Source organism: Centroberyx gerrardi, chromosome 2 (genome assembly GCF_048128805.1).
Source record: "Centroberyx gerrardi isolate f3 chromosome 2, fCenGer3.hap1.cur.20231027, whole genome shotgun sequence".
Taxonomy (NCBI): Eukaryota; Metazoa; Chordata; class Actinopteri; order Beryciformes; family Berycidae; genus Centroberyx; species Centroberyx gerrardi.
Genome location: NC_135998.1, coordinates 31,732,019 through 31,758,741, shown reverse-complemented (window position 1 = coordinate 31,758,741; position 26,723 = coordinate 31,732,019). Strand labels below are relative to the sequence as shown.

General features: G+C 39.6%; 2 protein-coding genes across 4 annotated transcripts; both read left to right on the top strand.

Moving 5' to 3' along the window:
* Positions 1-1,044: 1,044 nt before the first annotated feature.
* c2h5orf63 (chromosome 2 C5orf63 homolog) lies at positions 1,045-5,387 on the top strand. 3 transcript variants are annotated; one of them, XM_071906481.2, is made up of 5 exons: positions 1,126-1,184; positions 2,891-2,972; positions 3,523-3,631; positions 5,006-5,062; positions 5,148-5,387. In XM_071906481.2, exons 2-5 carry the CDS (start codon positions 2,932-2,934, stop codon positions 5,310-5,312), a joined length of 372 nt encoding a protein of 123 aa, XP_071762582.2. In that variant the 5' UTR covers positions 1,126-1,184; positions 2,891-2,931; the 3' UTR covers positions 5,313-5,387. The 3 variants fall into 3 exon arrangements, with proteins under 3 accessions (XP_078145288.1, XP_071762583.2, XP_071762582.2); XM_078289162.1 differs by lacking the exons at positions 1,126-1,184; positions 2,891-2,972 and adding an exon at positions 1,045-1,067; XM_071906482.2 differs by lacking the exon at positions 2,891-2,972 and having other exon boundaries at positions 1,103-1,184.
* A 559-nt stretch (positions 5,388-5,946) lies between these two features.
* Positions 5,947-25,770, top strand: LOC139917368 (E3 ubiquitin-protein ligase MARCHF3-like). The gene is made up of 5 exons (XM_071906479.2): positions 5,947-6,076; positions 15,240-15,553; positions 19,354-19,558; positions 23,359-23,568; positions 24,487-25,770. Exons 2-5 carry the CDS (start codon positions 15,297-15,299, stop codon positions 24,643-24,645), a joined length of 831 nt encoding a protein of 276 aa, XP_071762580.1. The 5' UTR covers positions 5,947-6,076; positions 15,240-15,296; the 3' UTR covers positions 24,646-25,770.
* Positions 25,771-26,723: the final 953 nt, after the last annotated feature.

Here is a 26,723-nt window from a genome sequence, read left to right as displayed (position 1 = left end):
AATGGAGCTGCCCATTTCTTTCTGACATAATGATGATAACTGAGACTTGGCTAAATGGTTTATACTAATTAGACCATAGGCAATTATCAGTCAATGATGCACAAGTGGGTGGGATTTCCAACTGTTGTGAAATTTCCAATTGTTCCCCCCCCCCCCCAACTGTTCAGAATTACAGAGAAAAAAAGTTAAGAAGGGTTGGTATTCATCAAAACGTTTGGATGTATTTTCTTAACTTTCTTCTGATGTTTCTTCTTAATTTCTTTATTTTTCTCATTCTCATGTTTAATAACTGAATGATGTTCAAATATTTTATTCTCCATAGCTCAAAAGTGTGTTGATATTTTACAGGGTTAGAAACAGATTTAGGTTTCCCCTTCTTTTTTCTATTTAGCAGACAATTAAGAAGTTGTGATTCGGAAACATTATGTTAATTTCTCTATACTATTATTATATTAGCAAAACCCCAACACCAAACCCCTCCATTTTATCCCTGAAATGTCCTTGATTTCTCCATTACATTAACATTAATTATCCATTAAAAATAACATTGCTTTAAAAAAGTAAGGTTAGTATCATGGGTTTATATGGGAATTATTCATGGGTTGATTCACACAGGCACTAGTTATTAAGGGATTTCTCATGCCTTTTGTGCAGGTTTACAGGGTTATTAAGTAGAAATTAATGGAAAAGTTCCTGTCTCCCTGAATTTTTCATTAAATTAGGAAGTAAGGAGTCAAGATTAAGGGGTGTTTAAGGAGGTTTCGATGGGATCTCCTCCATTAACTCCCTTAATTAATTGTAAGGGGATTTTGCATGAATTAAGGGGCGAATTAATGTAAATTAATGAACATGTAAGGTTATTTTAAGGGATTACTGGTTCGTAGAGTAATGTCCAGTCAACACAACATATCGCCCAACTACACTATAGAGCTTTTATTTTGATATCCGACAGGAAGTGCATGATGTTGAACCCCGTCCTCTCTACCTCACTGTGTTTTTATTCCGGGTTCAGTGTTGCGAGGCGAAATCACAGAAATAACGTGTAGGCTACATTTAATACAGATGCGGTGAGTGGAGATGATCCATACAGTAATAGGCTAATCTGTTGTTTTATGGTCCCAGCTGAGGATTACAGTTAAACTACATTACATTGAGCTGCACAGTGTCGGTACTTTGTTTTACAGGTGAGATTCTGCTCTTCAGCTGCATTGCCCTCCTTACACATCTGCACCAACCTACTCTACTGTATCCACACCTGATTTATTCTGAAGCATTATAATATGTTTTATAAGCGGCGGTTTCACAGTCGCAAATTGAGGGTGAGCGGCTGCTGCACACATTACCAATTGTGTGTGAAGGTCATATAGGGTGTTATGGAATACTAAATCATTCAAACTTAGTTTTGCAAGTTTGTACCTTCAGGTCCGTGGTTGCAAGCTTAATTTTGTAAGGTTGTACATTCAGATCCGTGCTTGTAAACTCCGTTATTCAGTTCTGTGCTTGTAAACTCCGTTATTCAGTTCTGTGTTTGCAGTTTTAGTCTTACCCGCTGTGAGGCAAAAAATCACGCGCGGATGTCCGTCTGCGCGCTCACAGACTTTTGACAGGTTTACTACGTGGTAACGTTTTGTAAACGGTGGTTTGTAAAGGAAAAAAAATCTGCAGGGCAGAGGGGGCTGGACCTTCAAATTCAGACCAGTCAGTTTCCTTGGGATGGCTGCGAACAATAGGCCTACAATTGGCTAGATTGTTAGTTTTAGTCCTGGATCTGTCCTGATCATGATGAAACTAGTCCACCGTGTCTCCATTGCTCTCCACCTACAACCTTTAGATGAAACTTTATTGATCCCCATAGGGAAAGTGCAGTAGCTGAGTTATTGTCAATAAAAAGGATATAGATAAGAATAGAACAAATACAGAGTACTGAATATAATACACCTGATTAAAAGAAGATATTTATACAGATGGAAGAAAAAGTATACAGAAATGTGTATTGTAAACTATTCACATTATCGGGTCATATTTACAGATGGAAGTAGCATGTGTGCCCAGGCATATGTACTGGCTCGTGCACGGAGATATACAGAAATATACAAGGTCATATGAATGAACACACATTCGCATAATGAACACAAATTTCCATGAATAGTAGCCATAATGAGCTGACTTGTAAAGAATGATGTAGTTGTGAACCAAAAGTGGACTGAGACTTCAGAGCTCAAGTGAACCTGAAAAAGATCTGATGTCTCCTTCACAAGAGCTGGAATTGTGAATACACACATACAAAAAAATAAAAATTATTTGCCAATAGCTGTTCTTTCAGGGGTCTATTTAAAAATGTGGCATTACAGATGTGAATGAGAAAAAGGGGATAAAAGTTTCGCAAAAACATGCCACTCAACAATAGATTATAGATTGATTGACATTGGACAAATTCCCCTAAAAATAATTAGCATTACTATTAGCATTATTATTATCCATCTGAACAAACATTACTCAATTCATATTTTTGCCATATGTAAGCTTTTCACAAACTATGATAAGACCTGTTCAGTGAACTCCTGTAGTCTACTGATTTTGGTGACATTTGTTTGAAAAAATAAAAATTTGTCCAAACTTTTAAATGTGTCTAATTTCTGTGTCTTTCACGTCACCATCTTCAAACTTGCTGGGATGTTGAAAGATACATTTTTGATAAAAGTTAAACACTTAAAATTGATTTTCCCCTCACAGATAAACGGTCAGTATATTAAACAATTTATTCAAAAAATGTTTTATCAATTTCTGGTTATTTTCATCAGTTTCTGACTAATTTCAGCATTTTGTAAACTTATTGTAAGGCTTTTCCAGTGAATTTACCTTCCAAATTTGGTATCTTTTTGACTTGTAGTTATTGAGATCTTTTGAAGATCTTTCAAAAACTGGAACTGTATGAATGTGAAGCAGAGTGGGACTGGAAAAAGAGCAAGAAGGTCTATCGATTTTCTCTGGATTAATAAAAGTTAAACATTTAAACGTTAAATTGTGTTTTAAATGTTGGGGTAAAAGGTTTGGCCCACTACTAGGGCTGTAACTAAAGATTATTTTCATTATGGATTAATTTAGCGATGATTTTTTTTTTGCTGAATCAATTAATCATTTACCAGAGCCCAAAGTGATTCTTAAAATTGTTTACTTAGTCTGACCAGCAGCCATAAAACCCCAAAGTATTCATTTAATAATGATATGGAACAGAGAAAAGCAGCAAATCTTAGCATTTGGTATTTTTACTTCATAAATGACTAACGAATAATTGATTATGATAATTATAATTGACACATTTACTGATCGACCAATCGTTTAATCGACTAATCGTTTCAGCAGTAGTCACTACCCGAATGAATACGAAGTGGGGGTATTATGAAGATTCACTGTCATCATGGTTTCTCTCTCTCTCTCTCTCCCTCTCTCTCTTGCTCTCTCTCTCTCTCTCTCTCTCTCTCTCTCTCTCTCTCTCTCTCTCTCACTCACCTCTCTCCTTAGTCAAAAGAGAATGCATGGCCTGATACTGAGAAGCTTTCCTCACACAAAGCTGCTGCTTCAGAGACTCTACTCCCAGAAGCCACTACCAACTTTAACACTTTTTACGAAGGTACAGATCCCCCGCTGTATGAGTCACAGATATGTGGTGTGGGTGTGAGTCAGGGTCAGCTCAGTCACGTCCAAATTAAATAGACACTGCTGTTATTTTTTTTTTTTTTTGTTACAGCACATTCATTTTCATCTATTTCGTAAGAGGTGATATGGCAACCTACTCATTGTGCTGATTTAAAAAAAAGAAAATAAAAATCTACTTCCTGGATTGACCCCAACCGTGGTATTGGTTAGTAGTTGATGTATCAGTCCACATGGCTATTCATCACTATTTACTTCTCTTCCTTTATGATGTTAAAGGCAAAATCCACTCTTAAACACTTTTACAGCTATTCATAATGTAGCCTACCTTGCATTTCTGGGTCCATTTTGTTGTTTCATGGTGTCTTTTTCTTCTTTTTAAAAAAATTATTATTCTTATTTTTTTCTTTTTTTGATGTATTGAGTGATACTTGCTCGCCCGGAATTAGGTGGGCCTATACTTTTGCAGCTGCGGTGGCTAATCTGTTTCTAACAAAAAAAAAAATTGTTGGCGAATATTTTAGTAACAACTAGATTGAGCTAGCAAAGTCGTTTTTTGCGCAACAATTTCGAAATTTCTTAAGTTTGGGCAATGCTAACGAAACATTTTGGCTAACAGGCTACTATGATACTGAAAGACAGCTAACCTACCTCAGCGTAGCTTTATAGTAGAGTGAATCTCTTCTTCTTGACAATACATTGGTAAATGATGTGGTTATCCTGATTATTCCAGGACTGTAGCAACTTCGACTACAGCAACAGTTGCTGCACCTAGCTAGGCGCTGTGGGACTGGACAACAACTGGACTTTTTATGTACAAACAAGTAACTCACAACCAATTTTCACAGCGATGGTCTCATTTTTCTACAGCGATTATACTATCAAACTTAATTTGAGAGTGATATATTGAGGTTAATACTCTGCATGTAGGTGCTTTAATTTGGAGAAACACTAGCTAACACCAAAAAATGCCACTGGAGTGAGATAAAGGCTGCCCATGTCTCCACATGTGCTCTCATTTGTTTACAGTATAGTATCACAATTAGTTTGACAATGATATATAGATGTTTAAATATGCTACACATAGCACCTTTAATGTATGTTCCAGTATTGAGATTAGAAGTTTCTTTACAAATCCATCTGAAAAAACAGACATCTGCTCTTACATCATGGCTGCTGGTAAAACTCATTATGGAATATTATTGAATTTATTAGCCATGTTAAGACTTTTACATCTCAAAATATTGTCTGAGGGACACTTGTTGCTTTGTTGAACAATAACCACAAGACAATTTCTTCCCAAAATGGGTATATAAAACCATTGAATATGTATCTTTGTCATTTTATGAAGGACCCGTGTCCGTTGTGCGATGAAGCCAAAGAAGTCCTCGAACCGTATAAACACAGGGTGAGAATATTTTTACTCGGGACTAAAAATGAAGCACATGGTATGGCAAGTAGTATTTTGTAACGGCTTCCTCTCTCCTCCTCAGTACGTCTTTCAGCAGGTAGATATCACGCTGCCAGAGAACAAAGTTTGGTATGACAGATACAAGCACGACATCCCCGTCTTCCACCTGAATGGACAGTTCCTGATGAAGCACAGAGTCAACACTGTCCTGCTGCAGGAACAGCTGGCTAAAGCAGGGGAAGAATGATGCGTTTCCTTTTGTGTACAGATGAGTCACTCAAATCGAACACAGCACCAGCTATTTGTACCTGTTCAGAGGATTGTGAAATAAATGAATGTTTTCACTTACGCTTTATCTCAATTCATGGGTGTCAAATATCTAGAGAACATTCAGAACCAATGTTCCCCTCTAAGCTTAAAGCTTGGTGACCTACGACTAATAATTCATCTGACCAAATGATAATATCTTGTCAGTCATCAGTCAGAAATTTAGTGGATAAACAAGTTTGCAAGTTTTGGTGGTAAATGATATAGACCATGCAGGGACTTTGCCATAACTCTGTTATGAGGATTATTTTTTTTGGAGGTTATTCGTTAGTTTCATTTCAACAGATCATCCAGTGATTCCAAGTCTCAAACAATCTGTAATCATCAGTTCTGTTTGAATTAATTTCAATCCAATGGTAGTTTCAGGGGAAACCAATAGGAGTCGCCATTTTCCCTGGCACCGTGCCTCAGCTGGAGGCCCTCCCGCTGGTGGTGACGGGGTGTGTTATGGTGGTGACGTGATTGGCTGAGGGGGAACCGTCACGTTGTTATTGTGGTGATGTGATTGGCTGAGGGGGAAGCCAGTACACTGTATATGTCTGCCTGGCCGGACGGCTGAACAACACTAGCATAAAGCGGAAGTTCAGAGTGCTTATTGATACCAGAGTTACAGGGGAAATTGTCCTTATCGTCCTCTGCCATTCAGCCGGTCTGTACTGTGAATTCGGGACGTCGACTATCAAGGTAAGCCTTTGGGGAATGTGTAAGAATAGCAGGGCAAGGTGTGGCACATTTAGGCCTGCTGTAACTGTCCTTGTCTGCTGTCACAACAATGCGTTTCGGCTTCAGCAGCATGGACTCCTTGTATTTTAGCATCAAGCCGGTGGCGTTGCAGGCCAGGCTACTTGTTTATATTCTCGCCGTGATTGTTAAATGTCCAATGTAGACTTGTAACATAACGCACACGGTTAAAACACTCATACAACACGTCGCTCAGCCTGTCATCTACTCAAAATGCTGACTGCCATTTCTAGCGCGAGCCTTTGCAAGACTCGCACGAGGACTGAGGCATCTTCTCTGTCGACATCAGTCAGAAATAGCTGACATGGCTGCAAAGACACATTTTCCCCCCAACTACTTTGATTAGTCAGGGTGTTTCTCGGTCGTTGGGAGTGCTCAGCTGTCGCATAGCTTCTCACGCTGAAGCCCAGACTGGTTTCCATTATGAAAGTAAAACGAGCAGTTTGTTTTTTAGCTTACATGCATAGGTGTAGAAGGGAGCCAAGTCTTCCAAATGTTAATAGTCGTTTTCACCTGTGCTGTTTACTTTTGAGAATAGCTCAAGTTGTTCTACTTATTCAAACTGCACCTGCTTGTGTCTGCGGTCTGAACCACAACGCCTACAGACTGTGTAACGTTAGAGGATGCGAGACTTTGCAAACCCAGGGAGCAACAACAGACGAATTATGCTGTGTGGCATAAAAAGGCTAAATATCATACAGTGCTTGTCATGTGCAAAGAAGAACCATCCAAGGCACTCCAAAAATCAGCCTGGTAGTAGTTTAGCTAGTCAAAATTATAAGTTAAAAACCATGGCCTTCATCAGTGCATTAATGTACATTTATGCCAAATAGAAAAAAATACTTTTTAACTGATTTCAGAGTGCCATGGATCTCTCTTTTCCATGGGATTAACAGAGGACCGTGGGACATGGGATTCTGGACAAAATCATATCTAACAATAACAATATTCTCAGATTTGGGTCCGAGGGACAAAATCTCATCAAATGGGGGTCCGTGGCTCTAATGTGGACTAAATTAGGGGTCCTCGATATGAAAAAGGTTGAGAATCACTGCTGTAAGACACTGATATAATACAAATTCTTAAAGTAGATTTGATTCAGTAGATACAGAGAATATGCAGAGGTAGATATACAAAAGTTAGATTTAAGTTGTGAGAGTCTACATGCACCAACTCTGCATCACTCCACAGCACAGGTTGGTTGTTTGAATGTGTCAGCAACGTGTTGTCCACTTCAAAGATGATCTCAGCACAACAAAAACAGTCGAGAATAAAATGGTCTTAGCTTCCTTAATTTACAATGCAAGTTGAAGATAATGATAAAGATATGAGATGCTGAAAATCTGTGTGGAAACAAATATGTTACAGTACAGGACAATTCAGTGTGGTTCAGTGGCCAACAGCTGGTCCTGTCCTGAGTCCTGAGTCCTGACCCATATTGATTCATATCACCCATATTGGGTGTTATGCCAATCCTGCACGGCAGCCATCATTAAACCGGGAAGTGGAGGCCCTTTAGAGGGCAGTCAATCGAAAGTCACTTAGAAATGCTTGCTCTCATGTCTAGTTTACATCTGATGGAGCTTGTATTGAATGGGGATGAGTGGAATTTTATTGATGAGGCTTTGAAGTTGGGCTGATGACTATGAAACCATTATGTGTTTGTTCAAACTGGCCTTCCTTAGGCATAGCACCATCATGATATACCATGATGGAAAAATATAGTCTTTTTCCTCTGCTAAACATCTCTGCAGGCGTTCAGTCTGAGTATTACCCCTTTGGTAAGATTGGATTCATTCAAAATTTCCCCAATTTTTGCCAAGAACTGATCATTGCAAAATGGGAGAGAAGCTAATTCCACACTATAGTCTTGGGAGTAAGCGGTAAACATCATGATGTTTGTTTGTTTGTGGCAGAGTTTTAGTGAAGACACGTTATTACAGTGAGCAGTTATTAATTTGTGTAGTTTGAGTAACGTGGATACACAAGAAAAAAGAAAAAAAGTCAGAATTCTGGGTTTAAAGTCAGAATTCTGAGTTCTGACTTTATTCTCAGAATTCTGACTTTAAACTCAGAACTCAAATGAATTTTTCACATGTGGCCCTAATCCTCTTCCATATCTAAGAAGCTGCAGTAAGCTGTCTCAACATCAAGGACTATGTGCCTTGAAGGAAGTAAGATAAGAAAAACATCAGTTAGTCTTATTCTGGGAAGTAAGTGAAGCGTCATTGTGAAGAAATAATGATGCATAGTTACATAGTTTACAAAGTTTCTTAGCGGATGTACGTGTTGAATTTATACAGTACAGGAGTGCTATTCTCCAAAAGGGGCAGTTTGCATTTAGACACTGAATTTAAGGAGCGTTCAGAGATGAAGACCCTGTATGAACATTTAAATTGAAACTGTCATTCTGTGTGCATATTTTAGAGACATGATAATTCTGCATTTCATCAAGAGATCACACACAATTGCAATTCTATCTATCGTGATTGTGGTAAATCTATTTGTAATTTGTAAAGTCTTAATGTGTGAAAGCCCTGACCTATATTGATCTCATCTGACTTGAGCACATTTTGCATCTCTTGTTGTTCTTGAGCTTAATGAGCTCAATCAATGACAACCATGATGACTGGGAAGACACAGCAATGTTGAAATGTACGTTGGGCCCAAACATTTTGAAAAATTTCACATTATTGACAGTAATCATAATACTATGAAATAACTATGATACTGATGTAAGCCTAATTGTTTTTTTTATCCATTTAATTTGTTCACAATTTCAGTGTGAATGTGAAATACAATCATTTTCACATTTAGTCTTGTACTCCCATTAAGAAAAAATAGGCGATTGATTAAAAATCCCCTTTTTTTTTTCTCCTGTTATTGTTATCCTGTTATTGGGCTTCAAATATCGGTCCTACTTTATAGCTAAAGATTAATCATAATTCACAGATGTGCATCTTTTTTTTTTACAGCAGCCAGGGTAATTCATTATGGCAGCTTGGCAGTGCAATCTTGGATGCAAAGTTCCCAGCAAGAACTGACTCATTTTTCCAAGTTGGCCTTTAACCTCTTGTGTCTCAACAAACTACGCTCGCTCCTTTTAGAGACTTTGGGAGGGAAAGAGCTTCCCCATGTGTGAAGTTGGAACTGGCTGGAGGTTAGCGTCTGCGGTCAGCGGGGTTGTGGAAAAGTGCCGATCGACTGGGTGGGGAGAAGCTATTTTTAATCCCAACTGCTCCCATTCCCACAGTCTCAGCGCTTGGGGAATGTAAGAGGAGACATCAAGATAAGGCAAACGGTATGACTCGTTAGCGCAACATGATAGTAACATGCTGTAGACATGATGCTTAGTATGTTCTGAAGCAAAACGGCAAATATGCTCTTCAAAAATGCTCTTCATGTAGCCTACATTATTTCAGTGCCATTAAAAAAACAACAACAATTATTTAAAGGGTTAATGTGAATAAGTAGGAGAATCAGTAGTGTCACAGGGAACACTTAAACACTGTTAAAAACAGCTATTGGCGATTATACCTTGCATGTCCATTTTTGTTGTTCGGTGGTGTATTTGTCATATTCCCCTGGAATATAACTGGTGAATCGTAGACAACATGACGTCACATCGAGATATTTCCAGCAGCTACAGTGGAGTTTGAAAGCAGAAATATCATGAAACTATCTCAAACATCAACGGTAAATGTCATGGTGTCGTCCCTCAAAGTCAAGAGCAAGGGCTTCTTTTCTAGACTCAACATTTTGCATCGGCGTTCAACAATCACACAGGGAGAAATCCATCAGAGAAGAAGCAGATACCAATTTCTCCACTCACAGTAGCCTCAAAAGACCAGAATGCAATGCAGCCACAAGACGTGTTGTGCTTTCAGTAATGGGCGTGGCCGCGATCATAGACGCCACAATGTTCTCAAACTAGTTGGCTAGCTACATGTATTTGCCCATAGGCCCATCTTTGACTGAAGGCAACAAGATCACGCCCCTTCTCTGAGGTTTGTTGAAAGGCATTCTGGGGATCGTACGAAATCACTAACTGAAGTAGACGAGGCAGGCTGAGGGAAAGTGGGTCCACCAACAAACACTCCTGGAATGCACTGAACATCTAACAGGGTAAGAGAATCTGAGGGGGATTTTTCCTTTACCTGTTTCCAAATACTAGCTTGGAGTTAAACGATCTACCAGCCGTCGAGCCATAATTTCTCAGTCTGTGTTGCCAATATGCGTGCATGCTTGAATGTTTATTGGAGAGAGTAAATCCTCCTGGCCAGACAAATGACCTGGCAAATCCAATGTCATTGCTACCCTTCCTGCTCTGTCTTCATGTTTATCCCTAGAGCATAAGGTAGCCCAATAAAGTGTCACACCATGCGATTAATGGATTTGATATGGTGGAGCCTTTCCTTTCTCCCCTTTATCTTAAAAGGATCGGCATCTCGGAGACAAAACATATGATACATTTAGTATGCAGGCTGACCTCTGAAGAATGGGAAGCATTTGCCATGACCTCCCTTGTAATTGTTTTCCAATATCAATACATCTGAATATAGCGAGGTACTTACTGCGATTGAAAGGAGTGAAAAGTATTGAACTGTGTTGAGTCATGACTCATGAGTCACCATCAGTCAAACATTGTTGTGTATGGGACCTATTATTAAATGTCAGATATCAGCCAGTCAGTGTGGTCCGCCTCTGATATGATGGAGGTTCCTCCTGACCACAGCTACAAAAAAACAGTGTGGAAAATCTGCCCTGACATTTGATTTTCATTACACATTTAATTTATTCTTTTAATTGTTCAATAATGTTTTTTGTTAATTCAACTCTTCTTTAATTAGTCTTCTTTATAGACAGTAATGTATCACAGAGTTTCAGAGGCTTTTCCACCCTGACAAGAATCTAATTCTGCGGAAAACAGTAAAAACTTGGAATTCATGGGCATGAAAATGGTCAAGTTTAAATGGACATCAGCACAAAATATCAGCTAAAGGCCTTCCAAAACCCATAGGAGTCAAACCCTTTGTATCCAGTCTGTCTCAGAGCTGGACCACACCTCAGCCAGAAAAATGCTGATCAGTGAGAAATGCCTTGAAGAAGTGGTTGGTGACAACTGTTGGGCCACAGCTGTGGCCGGAGGCTCCCGCTGCAGCTTGTCCTTTGAGGGTAGAGGTCACAGTGTGGTAAAACACTGCTCGTTTCCTTCCCAAAGCCTTGTTACAACTGTAAACACAATAACTTCCAGTTAACATCATAAACCATTCATGTAATAAAGATTGGCAGCTAATGGGGTAATAAGCCTGTTAACATAATAGATTTCCCATAAATGTAATAAATGCTACCTCCTGTTGATGTAAAAGCATTTTCCCGTTAATGTAATTCATATGACATTAACAGGTTTTATTACATTTCTGATAACTTTTCAAAGAGACTCTGACCCATATAATGTTATCATTTCAACACTTGATTTCACATTCGACTTTCAAACCATAATAGTACCCCCCCAATTTTCTCTATCTACATTTATTTTCAAAAGTTTCATGTAATTTTATTCTAAGTAGGTGTGACACAAACAGGGCTTCTTCTGAGGAATCTCCACCTCATTTATCAGTACAAGCTAGTCGTGTTATCTATACAGTGCAGCACTCAGACTCTGTCACAGCTTAGCCCCGTTCTGACAGCATTGGCTGGGGAATAAGTCCCGTCTGAAAACTCAGTGGATATTGTTGTGTTTCTTTATTGTGAACTTTGTGGACATGGTCCAGTTTTAATCCTAATGCAAAGGGATGTCAGCATGAGGTAGATAACATGACCTAGTATGAGAAAGCGTGATGGGACGTCCTGCCTACAATAAGGTTTCTCTAGCTCTGATACTGTTGTCATAGACCCCATTTTCACCATTAACATCTGGGTGATAGGATTGTATTAAGACTGAGCAGAAATGCAAAAGAGGGAAAGAGACCAGAGACACATTTTAATGTTGGGTGTAAATGTAAGTCAGCTAGATCATACCCAGAGAATTAGTTTTATATTCCCCCTTAGCCCTAAATGAGTGAATGCTTCTATCAGTGTTTCCTTACTGTCCCCCATGATGAAACCGGGGGAGGGGCTATGAATCGGCCCTGGTCCGTCTGTCTGTTTGTTCGTCTGTCAGTCCGTCACGCACAGCATCTCGGCAGCCACTGATCAGATTTTGCCGAAACTTTGGGGTATAATGCGTGTCATTGTTCCATCCCAGCATTTTCAAATATCTCAGAAGCTGGTAATGCTGGCAGCAAACCGCTTGCACGGAGCATGATGGGATAGTTGGCGACGCGGGGCAAGCCGGCAACGCGGTGGGAAAAGTTGAAATCGGTGAACTTTAACCCTGAAGCGGCAGAAAATCGCAGCGCGGTACCCAATCACACCTGAGCAAAACATCCGCTGTGTAAATTCCCTTTTCCAAATATTAGTTCCTATAGTTCCACATTGTCGTTAAGCTGATTATCACTGCAAACACAGTATCTCCATACGTAAACAGCTACAGCAACAGCAACAATTTTCCTCTGTTGATCCATGGCAGCGAATTTAAAAAAAAGTACTCTTACTTTCATGCCTACCTTTTTCTTCAAGGTCAGTACACTTGGTGGCAAACCAAGGGTAGACAAAGAGAAATCGATTTACCTGTTGTAACCCAATAATTCACTCTCTTTCTCAATTCAGGAAAACACACTATGTGTCAAATTGGCTTTTTATGCAAACAAGAGGTCAGGAGAGAGTTCTTACTGAGTAGACACAAGTGAGGACATTTAGAGGAGGCCAGGGATTGGGAAATATGAAATAGACAGAAGCCAGCAAGTTCCCACCAGAGATAATCAACACCAGTCTAAGGGCGTGTTCACACCAAGCATGTTTGGAGCGGTTTATTCAAGCTATGGACTGTTTCCTCCTTCAGTTTGTTTAGTTTGTTTGGCCAGGTGTGAACAATGCCATTTGAATTCAGGTGGCGCCAAATAACCGCACCGAAACACCTGGAAATGCGAGTCTCAGTCCTCTTCCAATAAAACTGCCGTGTGGTTCATTCATTCAACTACAGGAAACGGCCCCAAAACACAAGGTATTATGGGTATGAGGAGATATGGAAAGCCTACCATAACAAAATGAAGCGTGGGCAACCTCTCCCACCCCCCAACCCCCACCACCAAAATCTTTAACCTGGTGGGATGACCGCTTACCAAAACTCTGTCCAGTAAACAAGCTACTTGTGAGTCAGGTGACTTTTGTTTACAAGCCCTGGTTTGCTTGTAACTGGGCAGTGTGAACCTAAACGAACCAAATACAAAAATGCAACAAAATAAACTTCCACTACAGTTTAGACCAAAGAAAATAAACCCAAAGACCTGACCCAGTATTGTGGTTCAATACCCAGTGGTCTGTTTCCTTTGTAGAACTCACTGTACCATGGGAAGATGGAGTTTAAGAGGCAGTTACAGTTACACTGTTACACAGTTACACTGTCTACATAGCATTATGCAAATCCAGGAAATGGTTTCATACTGATTTGGTTCTACCAGATGATGGTAGATGATGACACTCCATTTACTCTAGATATGAACCCTAAAGTCTTCTCCCACCCCTAACCTCTGGCTCTGATGCTTTTACACTCAGACACGCATTGTGTGATTTGTATTGTATCTGTATTGTAGATAACAGATAAAAACCTTGTAGTTTGTTCACTTTCTGTGAATGGTAGCTAACTTAATGGGCAAGAATGAAATGGAAAAAGACAAAGAAGAAGACATGGCTAAGTCAACAATACTAAATGCTGACATTAAATGCTGCCTGGCTTTAAGTCTGTTCAATCAGGAAAACCACTCTGGATTCTTTGATTATGAACAATATATGAGAATTTATTCAGCTACTGCAGGCTGAAGCACAATCTTTGGTCTGAAACCCCCAGTTTCTAGTTGCGTGTCAAAAATGCCGTGTTGACGGAGTGTTTGTCTACATACCAGACGTATGACCTCAGCCACATTGCTGCAAATTAGTTTCATGTTGATGGCTTTGTTTGGTTGTGTTATGGCATGGGTGGCTGTCCCCTCTTCCCTATTTGTTTCAGCACATACCATCTAGCATAACTCAACAATGACTGTGATAACAGCAAAGCTAGATATGTGTTCTGTTTAGTCTGTGGCCACTGGAAATTGATCACCTCCCTATCCCATAGCATAATTGGGTAGGGAGGTAAATATGAACACAAGAGGATTTAACTCAGTTTTCAAATGGGCACTGTGTTTTGTTTGCTTAGTTTTGCTCCAAGCTGTTCTTTGCCTCATAATTTGTATCTTTTGTATTGTCTTTTCATGCTCTGTAGCAACTGATAATATAGGCAAATCAGTGCCGCATAATCCTAATAATTTAGCAAAATGTAATAACATTTCCCTCTAAATGGTTGAAAATGTAATAAAACATGTAATGTAATACATTTCCGCACAATGTGATATCAAATGTGATATCATCACATTATTATATGACTCATTACCATCATGACGAGCGTAACATTTTTAATTGATACTGAAATAATAATGTCGACTAACAGCGTAATAAGTCTGTTGCATTCATTATTAGTCAGTTAAAAATATGTTACACCCCTTATGAAGTAATAATCACTGGTTAATGTAGTGATGTAATGTATCCAACAATTTAATAGATTTGCAGGGTTTTTTTTACATTTCCAACCCATTTTGCTTATTATATTATCTGTCAGTTATTCCATTATGAGTTGCTACCTGCCTGTTTATGGAGCACGAGTCAACAGGTAGTTTAGCTTCTCCTGTTCATCAAACCCTGAAAGAGGGCTATTATTAGTAAGTAGTCGTGGCACGCTGCCTGTGCTCCGGCCACTTTGTTCCAACATCGATCTCTCCAGCAGATCCACATGACGGCTGACCTTTACAGTTACGTCAGGGAAACCGTAGAGAGGGCCAGGATATGAGGTCAACCTCTCCACTCCTGTCTCCTCTGATCACAAAGCTCACAACACATAAAGCATCAGATGACCATCTCCCATCAAATGAAGCCAAAACTAATAATAGAACTGTCTGTCTTGTTCCTCTAGATGGAAGATGCCCAGTAAGACCCTCAGTCTGTGTCCAGTAGTCAACTCTCTGCCAGCATGACGGCGAGCCGCTGTACTTCGTTGCCGGAGGTTTTGCCAAATCAGTCTCTGTCTGCCCATATGGGATGCCCGACCGACTGTGACTCCGAGCCGCTGTGCGTGTTGGACTTCTCTGCCGAGCCCCCCCTCCCGGGCAAAACCATGGAGGAGTGCGGCGCGCCAACTAGCGGCCAGCCTCAGTATTACATGCAGGTGTCGACCAAGCTGGACGGTCAGCTGCTGTCGCCAGTAGTGGAGGCGTTCACCAAACAATGGTAGGAATGTTGTTTGTTAGACTCAGAAATGCCTTTCGTTTGTTGCGTCTGTTTGTGTGTTCTCCCATGTGTCCATCCTCCAAGATGCAACATGCTAATGCTTTTTTATGGACAGACACCTGAATTTACATGATGTACACTGAATTTATGATACTACTGGATGTTGCTAGAGGCTGAAAGCTTTTGGAGAGCTGAATTTAGACTAAACAACTTTAAAAGTTGAATGGAGCTTACATATTTGTACAAGAGATAACAGTCATTTTGAAATTGTTTTCAAGTAAATTGAAACTGAATAAGTAAACGTTAAAAAGTAAATTGTAACTATCATTAAATACATTCTTAGGAGTCGAGCCATCTAAGTATATGTGACTCTGCAGGCACCTTTGGCTAATCAGTAACAACATGCATCTTTTCAGTTTCATCAAAATCAGACTGGTGGTCTAGCAGTTTTAAAATTTCTGCATTTCAAAGTTAGAAATTGGAAAATTTTAAATCTAAAAAGCAGCCTTAATCAGTTAAGAACAATACTATACCAGTAATCAGAAGGAATTCGACTCGGTAGGTTGATAACGTTGGTCACATTAAACATAACCACACAAAACATAGAAATTCATGAAATGGGTCTCTTTTTTTGGTACAACTGAGTGAAGGTATCCTCAAAAGCATGATGGATAATTACATAAATTCTTTTCTGTTGGCACTGAAACACACATGCCTACACACACACACACACACACGCGCGCGCCAATCTCATATCCCAGCTATCTCCACACCCACATGCCCAGCCCATGGAGACAAGAGGAGGCTTTGGATTAAGCAGCTGCCACAGCTGCTGTTGTCCAGGCAGAAAACAACTGTTAATATCTACGACCAGTACAAGGCCTAGCAGAGACCCACCATATGGACAAGCAGCGTTGGCTGATGTCATCATCGTATTAGCGGCTGTTGTTTTCATCACTACTGAAAATGAGAATAGTCAGAAAGTAACATGATAATTGAGTCCTGTTTTCTAATGCTAATCTGTGAATTCCTCTGGTTTTTTTGTTTGTGTTTGTTTTTATTTTGTCTCCATCTTTGGTGCTGAGCGCTCATCGGCGTTTTGTTTCTGCACTGCACTTCCCAGAGATCACCTGTCAATCAAACAGTGTGTCCAGCACTGTGACGTCTTTGTCCTTTGGATTTTCTGTTCATCCAGTTTGAGTTTCTGTAGGTGGCGCTCTTTTCTTTGTCTGTTCTGCCATATTGAATATCGCTGCTCATGCTAACTGCCCAGTTCTTCTTCTGTTCATTCCGAATAAACCGTAAATGTAAAACGCATCACTTCCTGTGCAGCAGAGGATTTTGGTAACGCTATATTTCCTAGAAAGCAACTGTTAATTTCTCGGGAAGTTGCCAGGAAAGAACCATGAAATGATGTAGTAGTTATATAGTATGTATGTAAGCAGTCTGGTGAGTTGATAAGATACTGTACATTTCTAAAAGAATTTCCTGGAAAGAACTGTAAAACTATAGGAAAATACTAGGCAGAGGTCAATTTGGTAACCCAAGTCATTATTCAAATAATTATATAATATAGTTATTTGTTGAATTCCTTCCTCTAATTTCAAATTTTCTGTATAACTTCTGTCTTGGAAACAACAGAAGAAATTGGAGGTACTTACCAACTACCATTCAACTCTTTCTCAGTAATTTCCCTACAATTAGTACATAATGTAATGGTTCTTTCCAGGAAACGTCTTAAGAAATTAACAGCTCCTTTCTAGGAAATTATTAGGAAATAGGTTGAAGCACTATTGTGTCATATCAGTCAGATAGAGAGGAGCAAAACAGACATTTATTTATATGCAAATGTCACGGATTGGGGTAAGTATCCATAAGTATCCAATTTAGAGCCGTTACAAGCCACATTAGAAGCAAAACGAAGCTGAAATGTCAACGGACATGACACTCAAACCTAAATTGTCCTGCGCTTATGTATTGATTTTCAGATCGCTCTTGTTCATCAACTGGCCCCTGAAGTGGAAATGGATGATATTTGTAATCAATAGGTGGAAATTACACACCAAAATGGCCCTGGGTGTAGAAGCAGCAAGTCTTTCTACTGTTTGGTTGTTGTAATCTGGGTATGTTGCTGTTAACAGTGACATGGTGCTATATTATTTATTTATTTATTTGGGTGGTGGAGGGGTGTGGATCACCCTATTTATGTTACAAGTTTTTTATTTCGTAGTAGTTCAGTAGTAGTTCATTCGTATGTTGACATAAAAATTACCAAAACATTTTTGTTTTTCTTCGCTGTTTTTGTGAAATTTTCATCAGAGTGAAAATAGACACGTATTACAGAGAGATTAAGAGATTTACTCTGACGTTTGTGTATCTCAAGTGTTGTTCTAGCAATGCTGTCTGCCATGAGTTGTTTTGTTGTTTTGATTTTTCCTGAAGATGATCATTCCGATGTTGTAGTTTTTGCCAGTGTTTACGATTTTGGAGATGGAGAGGGGCATTCCTGCACCAACAGCTTAGTTCCTGGTGAAATAAGGCGATAAACGCGCATCTGTAATCATCCTGGATGAAAGATGATTAGATGTGGTGTAAAAAAAAAAAACTGGCAAATCATATGTTACATATCCATACAGTAATGAAAGCAAAAAGGACAAAATAAATCCTAGATGCAAATGTTTAATGCCAATCCAGATTATATATAGATTAATGTATCATGTAAAGTAAAAGTAGAAATGGAGAGCAAAAAATATATGTCCATGTACAGTATGTGTATGTGGGTTGATTAAGATGTACTTTTATTTTTGTTAAATTTAATCTCAGTGATTTCCTCATACACTGGAAAAAAGACACACTGATACACTGGTCATTTAGTCAATTATTGAGTCCTAAAATGCTAATTTTCTTAAAATAAGTGAAGAAATCTGCCAGTGGAGTTAGATAAATTCACTTGTTTCCAATGCAAATCAACTTTTGTGTAGAATCAAGTGTCATTTTCTTGATAGTAGTGCAGCGATCTGACTTGTTTCAAGATACTGACACTCATTTCTAGAAAATTCCTGAAACATGTGAAGCTGCATTGGAAACAAGCGGAGTTATCTCTCCTCACTGGCAGAATATTTCTTGTGTTTTAATAAAAATAAGATTTGAAGGCTGAATATGAGACTAAATGACGTGTTAAGGTGGACCTTTTTTGCAGTGTAGTTATCGTGCATGGTTCACCCGGAGAACAAAGGCATTGATTCTTCTAATATTTAACAGCTCCGCCTTACTCTTCCACTTTTTACCAAATAAACACACCCTTGCCTTTTAAGTCTTATCACAGCTTCTGCTTTATGAAGCACAGAAAGCGTTTGAAATGAAGTAGGTCATGCTTTTACGATCAGAGGACTCTGCTCTGCAGACTGGTGTTTTTTTACTGGACGGTGCGTAGCCTTGTTGCCCTATGTGCTATGTGGTCAGAAAACTTGACACAGAGTGTGACATTTCTCAACTGTGGTGTTATATTTTGTTAAAAGATACATTTTATAGGTTTGAAGAGACTCTCGCTGCTGTAAAAGATTCCCAAAGAGTCACTTAACTTGTATGACTGGATGGGAGAAAATACAACAAAGTCTGACTATGCAGAATTCTGTTTATTTCTGAGCCAGAGGCTGAATGCTGCCCCACAACCATTTTGGTTTCGGCTGTTAATTGAAACAACAGCACCAGGTGATCTGAGGCTTGTCGGGTGCAAATGGGAGAAATTGGTGAATAAAAACCAGTAAAAGAATCTCCTCCTCCTTCCTCCCTCTTCCCAGCGCCCTGCCAGAGCGGCCCATGTGTCGCATCTGTCACGACGGCGGGGCCCAGGAGGAGCTGCTGTCCCCCTGCGAATGTGCCGGGACCCTGGCCACCATCCACCGGAGCTGCCTGGAGCACTGGCTCTCCGCCTCGGGGACCAGCTTCTGCGAGCTCTGCCACTACCAGTTCAACGTCCAGAGGAAGTCCCGGCCGCTGCTGGAGGTACGGGGGTGAAAAGCCTGCATGGTCAATTTGGATGCATTTATACAGTATAGGAGTTAGTGATAGGACGATACTGATATATTGAATTTCGATATATCGTCCCATCCCTAATAGGATTGCTTCTGTTGTTTGTTTTTTTTACCCTACGTGTTTTTTGTTGGAAAACATTAGCATGTAGTCATATAAGAATAGGTATAAGTAGGTATGTGTTCCTTCTTCTGTTTTTGTTTTTGAACGTAACATAGAGGAACAGGGTGGTATTCCAGAAAGTGGGTTTAGTGAAAACTCTGAGTTTGTTAACCCTGAGATGAGGGAAACTCTGGGTTTTCAGTTCCAGAAAGAGAGGTAACTTAAACTCTGGGTCAGTTACCATGGTAACTGACTCTGCGAACCTAACCTGCTCACTGGTAGGTTTTCCTCAACAAACCCTGAGTTTCTCTCCGTCTCCTCCCTCTTACAGAGCCAGACACGCTGTTTCATTGCCTCATTCATTCAATCCGTATCAAAACGCGTATCAAAGCGCATTAATTAGTGGAGGTTTACTGTATGTCAGAATCAAAATCCTGGTTGGATATTAGTTTGTTACTCAAGGACTATCTAAAGTTACCGCTTTTATGCGCATCAGTCAGCCTTCACATTCAATTATTAGCCTACACAGTGTGAATTCACCCTCAGCTCAGAATAAAACCTCTGCATGTCCTTTTTGCGTTTTTTTTTTTTTTTTTTATATAACACTGTGACTCTGTGCACACAAGACAGCTGCAGTTTGTTAGAGCAGTTCCTGCACTGAAATGTTTATTGCACATAATGTGTAATCTCAGTTTAAATTGACAAAATCCGTATGAAGCTTTAGACACGTAGGATCAATGAATAATTATCTCGATCACTCATGATGTGATTGGTTGCACTGACGGAACATCATTCCTATAATATTGGAGATTATATGTTTAATATTTCTGAGTGAGCAGGATCGTGGTGCAGCTGCAGAATGTAGTTTGAAAGTGAGTTTTTTTAAATAGGGTGCATAGTCTTAACGTGTTTTAACAGCATTTCAGTGACAATGTTTAAATTTACTACATTTGTTGAAGTAGCTGAAATAAAGTCACTGAATGCTGTTGAGCCAAGATACAAATAGATGTCTAAAAATGTAAAAATCTACTGTATTTTAACCTCGACGCCTTTTCAAGTGCAAATCACCAAACACATAATTATTGGGTCAGATTGTGAGCTTACAATCATCTCTCTATGTCTTTGATCTATATATTTTTTTAATCTTTAACTATATTTTTCATCTTCAGTTGCTGACCCCTGTGTTTTGTCCCCGTCAGATTAAAGCTGAACAAATATATTTAAAATGTAATGTAGGGTATAACCTAATACACAGTCAGATTCCACCACTTTATCATCCATTAAGGAAATGTAAGTCTGGTAAAAAAAAATGAACACTGAATAAAACTTTATTGTGTTAATTTATTGACACTTTTCCCCACTCTGACTCAGGCTCTTTTTTTAAAGATAAATGTGCACCGTCCGCATACACATGCATTAATGTCTCTACGTCCACTGGATTAAAATGATAACAATTTATTTACCTGTTGCCATGGTGAATCGTAGTATCGGAGCTCCATTGATGATGGCTTTTTATTGTCGTCACGCACGCGCTTAACTCAGGGTGAACATACTCAGAGTTGATTGAACTAACTCAGATCAGCTGTTCTGGAACCGAAAACTCGGAGTTTCCTATCTCAGGGTTAATCAACTCAGAGTTCAGGGTTAGACTCAGAGTTTGTTGAACCTGCTTTCTGGAACGGACCGCAGACAGAATAACAAAATAAATTCTAAGCCACTCAGGGATATAGTGGTAAATAAAGGAGGGTAAACTAGGACCTCCAGTTGGTGATCCTCATGAGGCAAACACCCACCAATATAAACAAAAATCAATTATATCTTCAGAAAAGCATTAATTTATCCTTTTTTCATATTTTGTATTTCATTTAGAATGCCATTGTCCTGTTGTGGCTGTAGCGCCTTATTTGTTTCTTTTTGATTATTTTTGAAAGAGAGATAAAGAGAGAGAGTGACAGCTTGTTACAGAATAAACCCCAAAACCCCAAGAAATTATTAAAACATTTAGGTCATTCTGGCACTAAAATGGCTAAATGAAAACAATTTGTAACGCTGTAATGGAATCTCTTAATTATTTTCCTGGGGTAATACATCCCTTGGGAACAACCTACTGCAGAGAGACAACAGAGTTTAACACACACACACACACACACACACACACAGAGGGTATATACTCCATTACACCCCATCTGTCACCTTAATCCCGAATAACACATTTATCCAGTCTGAGCTCATCACTGTAACACTAATGTGATATAACATGAAGAAAAAAAAACACTCTTGGACTGTGTGTGTGTGTGTGTGTATGTACAATGGTTGAAACACCCTCTGCAAAACTGAAAGGTTAAAAGGTTATAACATTGATCTGCAAATGGCCTAACCACATTTGGCAAGAATCGGTAAAGCATTGAATATTTGTGTTGTATATTGTATTGAAACACACTTCTGGTGTTTTTGTTGATTGATTTCCAAATGTGCTACTAACACACAATAGCAAACATCAACCAGTTTCGTCACTCTTGCCTCCACTATAAAAACGTCTGAGGGCAAATAAGTTCAGGTCTGTGACTGCTGACTTGTGATGTTGACTTACCCTGTTTTGTTTTGTAATAAATGCTCATTTCCATAGGTTTCCTCACGTGGGATAATGATTTCAACTTTGACCTTATTTGCTCTCCTTTTTAAAATAATTCAAATCAATCCTTTGTGATAAAAGCAAATTAACCGCTGCTAAAATGGATCGCCATACTCCATACTGCCATACGGATAAAAAAAAATAAAAAAAATAGAAAAGACTTCCTCTTTATGCCACACTGAAAAGAGATTCACCATGAGAAAAAGTTAGTCATTGATGACCCGGGGTTGAATACTGTCTATGGAAAAAATAAAACTAGGAACATTGGGTTCTTATACTGTAAATGTTCTTTTAATCTGATATTGAACATAAATGCATTGAGATGTGTTATAAAGGAGCCTTTGAGAATGCATTGCGCATGGTTCAATACCTTTTTATATAACGTATATGTAGCTGTAACTGTTCTAAAAGAGTTTTATCTTCTTTGTATAAGTCAATCTGTCTGTAGTAGCAGCAGTAGTAGTAGTAGTAGCAGTAGTTGTAGAAGTAATAGTATGGACCTCATTCACACAGCGGCCATTTTGAACACTAGGGGTGGGAAACTTTACCCGGAAGATTGGCGCATAGCCTATATAAAAGTAGGATTAGGCTACTTAAACACATAAATGAGCACAAAATACAGATAAACCTAACAGTTACTAAATTAGCTAGCAATTTTGAGAACAATCACCACAACAACTTTTTAATTTAGCAGGGAAGTTAGTTAGCTTACTAGCTAGTTAGTAAGCTACTAGCTAGCTACCTAGGCTAGACTCTAGCTAGTTAGCGATAATGGACTAAATATATTAAAATGTAAACATATCCCTCTGGATTCTTGAGTTCCATTCGTTTCAAATATGTTTTTTAGTGGAGAATGTGAAATGATAAACGTTTGTATGATCTATCTTGGTTCACAACAGTAGCACAGAGCTGGACTCGCTCTTCCAGGTAGCGTTTCCCACCCCGAGTGTTCGTAACAGCGTTTGTGTCTCTGTGTGCAAAACAACGATGAAAGCAGCCTGTGTTGCTGATTCTGGCGTGACACTCCTTGTCCCCGCAGTGGATGCAGAACCCCGGTCTTCGGCAGGAGAAGCGCACCCTGTTCGGAGACATGGTGTGCTTCCTGCTCATCACCCCCCTGGCCACCATCTCCGGCTGGCTCTGCCTCCGCGGTGCCGTGGATCACCTTCACTTCTCCAGCCGCCTGGAGGCCGTGGGGCTCATCGCGCTCACCGTCGCCCTCTTCACCATTTACCTCTTCTGGACCCTGGTTAGTAGGCTGAGAAGTGTGTGTGTGTGTGTGTGTGTGTGTGTGTGTGTGTGTGTATATAGTTTGGGACAAAATAAACCATAATTATATTCGATTAAAGCTGCACTATGCAAGATTTTTGTGTAAAACTCCATCAGTCAAAACCAGTCAGAATTCTGAGATTAAAGTCAGAACTCAAATAATGTTTTCACATGCGGCTCTAATCCTCTTCTGTATCTTTCTGAGCAAGTTGCTGTGCTAATCTTTGATGAACTCCGTTGCACAGCAATTCTCATGTTCCCTTTTTTCATTTCTTTGCTGGGTGCTTGACTTTTGATGATTTTGAAGCAATCTTATCACTTTAGTTACTATCTTGCAAAACTAAAGAGAGTGGGCATGGCAACTCTCTTGACCTCGATAAGGCATGCTTAGCAGATCAAACCATTTTTACAAAATGGGTAAAAAAAATTTGTTTTGATCTATTTACTCTATAATGAACAAATTAGTCGCAAAGGTTGGCGGAGGGAGGGGTGGGGGGTTACAGGCCAGAAAGTGAGCTTTGAAAGTCAAAAATCTCAGCAGCTGGCCAAGTATTCGTTGAGTCATTGGTATTGATCAACAACCCTATCAACCCTCAGCAGATCTATTATGGTCATCGGGCAGTTAAAATCCTGTAAGGGTTTGATAACACATTAATAACCTTGGTGATCAAGACCCAACAGTCTGCAGGTTTTCATTCCAACCAAACACTACAGCAGCTGGTTTCACTGATGAACTCCCACCTCTGGGTGAAGGTGTGTTAGTCAGTGATGTCAGCTGCTGTGTTTGGACTGAATGAAAACCTGCAGGCTCTTGGGTCTTGATGGCAAACTACTAAAGTTTGATGGTTACATCTGAATTCCTGATTTTCATGTCCATCCTCTCTCGCCCGTGCGACAGGTGTCTCTCAGGTATCACTGTCGGCTGTACAACGAGTGGCGACTGACCAATCAGAGAGTCGTCCTCCTCCTCCCCAAGTCGCACAACGAGCCGTCGGCGCCGCCCTCTCTACCGGGCCCGCGACGAGAGAAGCGACCGTCCAAAGAGACGATCGTCTGAGAGCCTGCCGGGCCGGCTCAAAAGACAAGGGGGGGGGGGGGAGGGGGGGGGACTCTTTGGCGAAGGTTTCACCAGCGGATGGAGGGTCTTGGATTTTCACCCCTCTTCTGCATTGCACTTTAACGTGCCGCTCTGAGACGCTTCGCCAGATTCGATGTCACGCGCGGGAACGGCCGCAGGTGTAGCCTCATGACAGTTCCTCCTCAAATTCACTGTGAATAAAGGAGGACTCTCTTCCCCCCCCGGACTTAAACGTACTGCCAAGTGAGGAATCCTGATCCTGGATGGACTATATTACTGCAGCGTTCTGGCGGACCAAACGAACAGCAGGCTGACCTCTCTGTGTCACTGTGATGGTCATCTGCGACTGCTGTAGTAAGAGCCATGCATTCAGCTCTTCATTTGAAGTCCCGATTAGACGTTCTTACACCACTTAACCGACTGCCTCTAGTATTACTTAAGAATGACTGTTTACTTTGAACAAGAACAAGGAGTTTCGCAGGCACCTTTTACATTTGAAAATGTAATACAGCGAAAAAATCAAACTCACATGCTGTACTGATGCTACAGAATTGTTGTTGCATCAAAACTGGTATTCTGGACTCTAATCTGTGTGGGTCTTTGTGCCTCAAATAAGGTCAAGCACAGCCTTAAGGTGCTGTCCCGGTAGAGGTTAATGTACGCTAATAGCTCTTATTTAATGTAATCACAGTGAATTTGATTAAAGTGTATTAACCAACACCATGGACAGTTTTGGCGCTTGGATCGATCGATAGGGACACATATCAACCAAAGGATTTTTTGAAATGAATTATTGGAGACATTTTGGCTTAAATCTTTGTATTCTGTGTGTGTGTTTGTGTGGAAAAAACTGTAAAATACAACGCTTAATCATAATTTGTTGAAATCTTCTGCAGTTTTTCCCAGTGTTTGTCATTCATTTATTTTATGTAAACGTAGCATTGACATTGTATTCGCTTGGTATGTCAGACCAGGTTTTCCAAGCTTTCCCAAGCTAGAGTGAATTTTCCACGGGGACCACAAATGTAATAAAATGTCGTAAATTTAGTAGAGTCAATCTTTATGCTCATGTTATTTTATTTAATATTTGCATCCGATTAAAAAGCTTTGGAAACCTGGGTCCTGACATGTCATGGATTTACATAAGTATTGGTTTTCTAAAATGTCAGTATGGTGATTTTTCTTTTCAATGACTTCATCCTCACAGCTTTCTGAAGTGTATTCATATTTTATTTTAGGAAAGGTAATGGCATTCGCTCCACTACGATTCTTCATATTTATGTTCATGAAGGCCAAAAATCACTTGAACCATCTTCTGAAATTGAAATGGTACAATGGAGCACTTATGTAACTAGCAAACTATTTATTTGTTCAAATGCTGTCGTTAGTCATGTATTGTTCCTTCGGGTAAAATGGGAGAATGTGTTTGTTTTTTTTGGGACTGCTTCATTAAAATTTGGTGATTTGTCTTTTTTTTGTCTGTAACTGCAGTTTATAACTTATATTCAGTGAAACCATTTTTAACAACTCCAGGACTGTGTACTTATACATAAAACAAAGCAATTTAATTAATGAACCATCATATTTTCCCTTTGTCAACAAAGTCTAAGTCAAAAATTTGAGGACACCTAGCTTTTGAAAATGTTTAATAAATAAGCGTATTTTCTTTGTCGGTTTGCAATAACTTAACCCCACTAAAGACTAACTAGGTTTAGTTTAAGGGGGAAAAAAATCATACATGCAAATATTTGTGATAACACTAAAACAATTAAACTATACACACCAAGTCTGTGTGATGAGATCAAAAAAAATCCACATCTCGTGGCTCATAACACTGACATACTGATGCGCTGACCTAAATCATGGGGATCAATAAACTAAGGCATGGGATGGCCGTGGGGAAAAGACTATCTCTCATGATGGTGCTTGTGGGTTACAGGACGTTATTCTCGTAACATAACTTTTTTTTCTTAGATTTTCCTTTTTTTTTTTTTTTTTTTACAGTGGCCCTAAAACGTCATCGTATAGAAATGCTTCATGAAGCACCTTGCATAGTT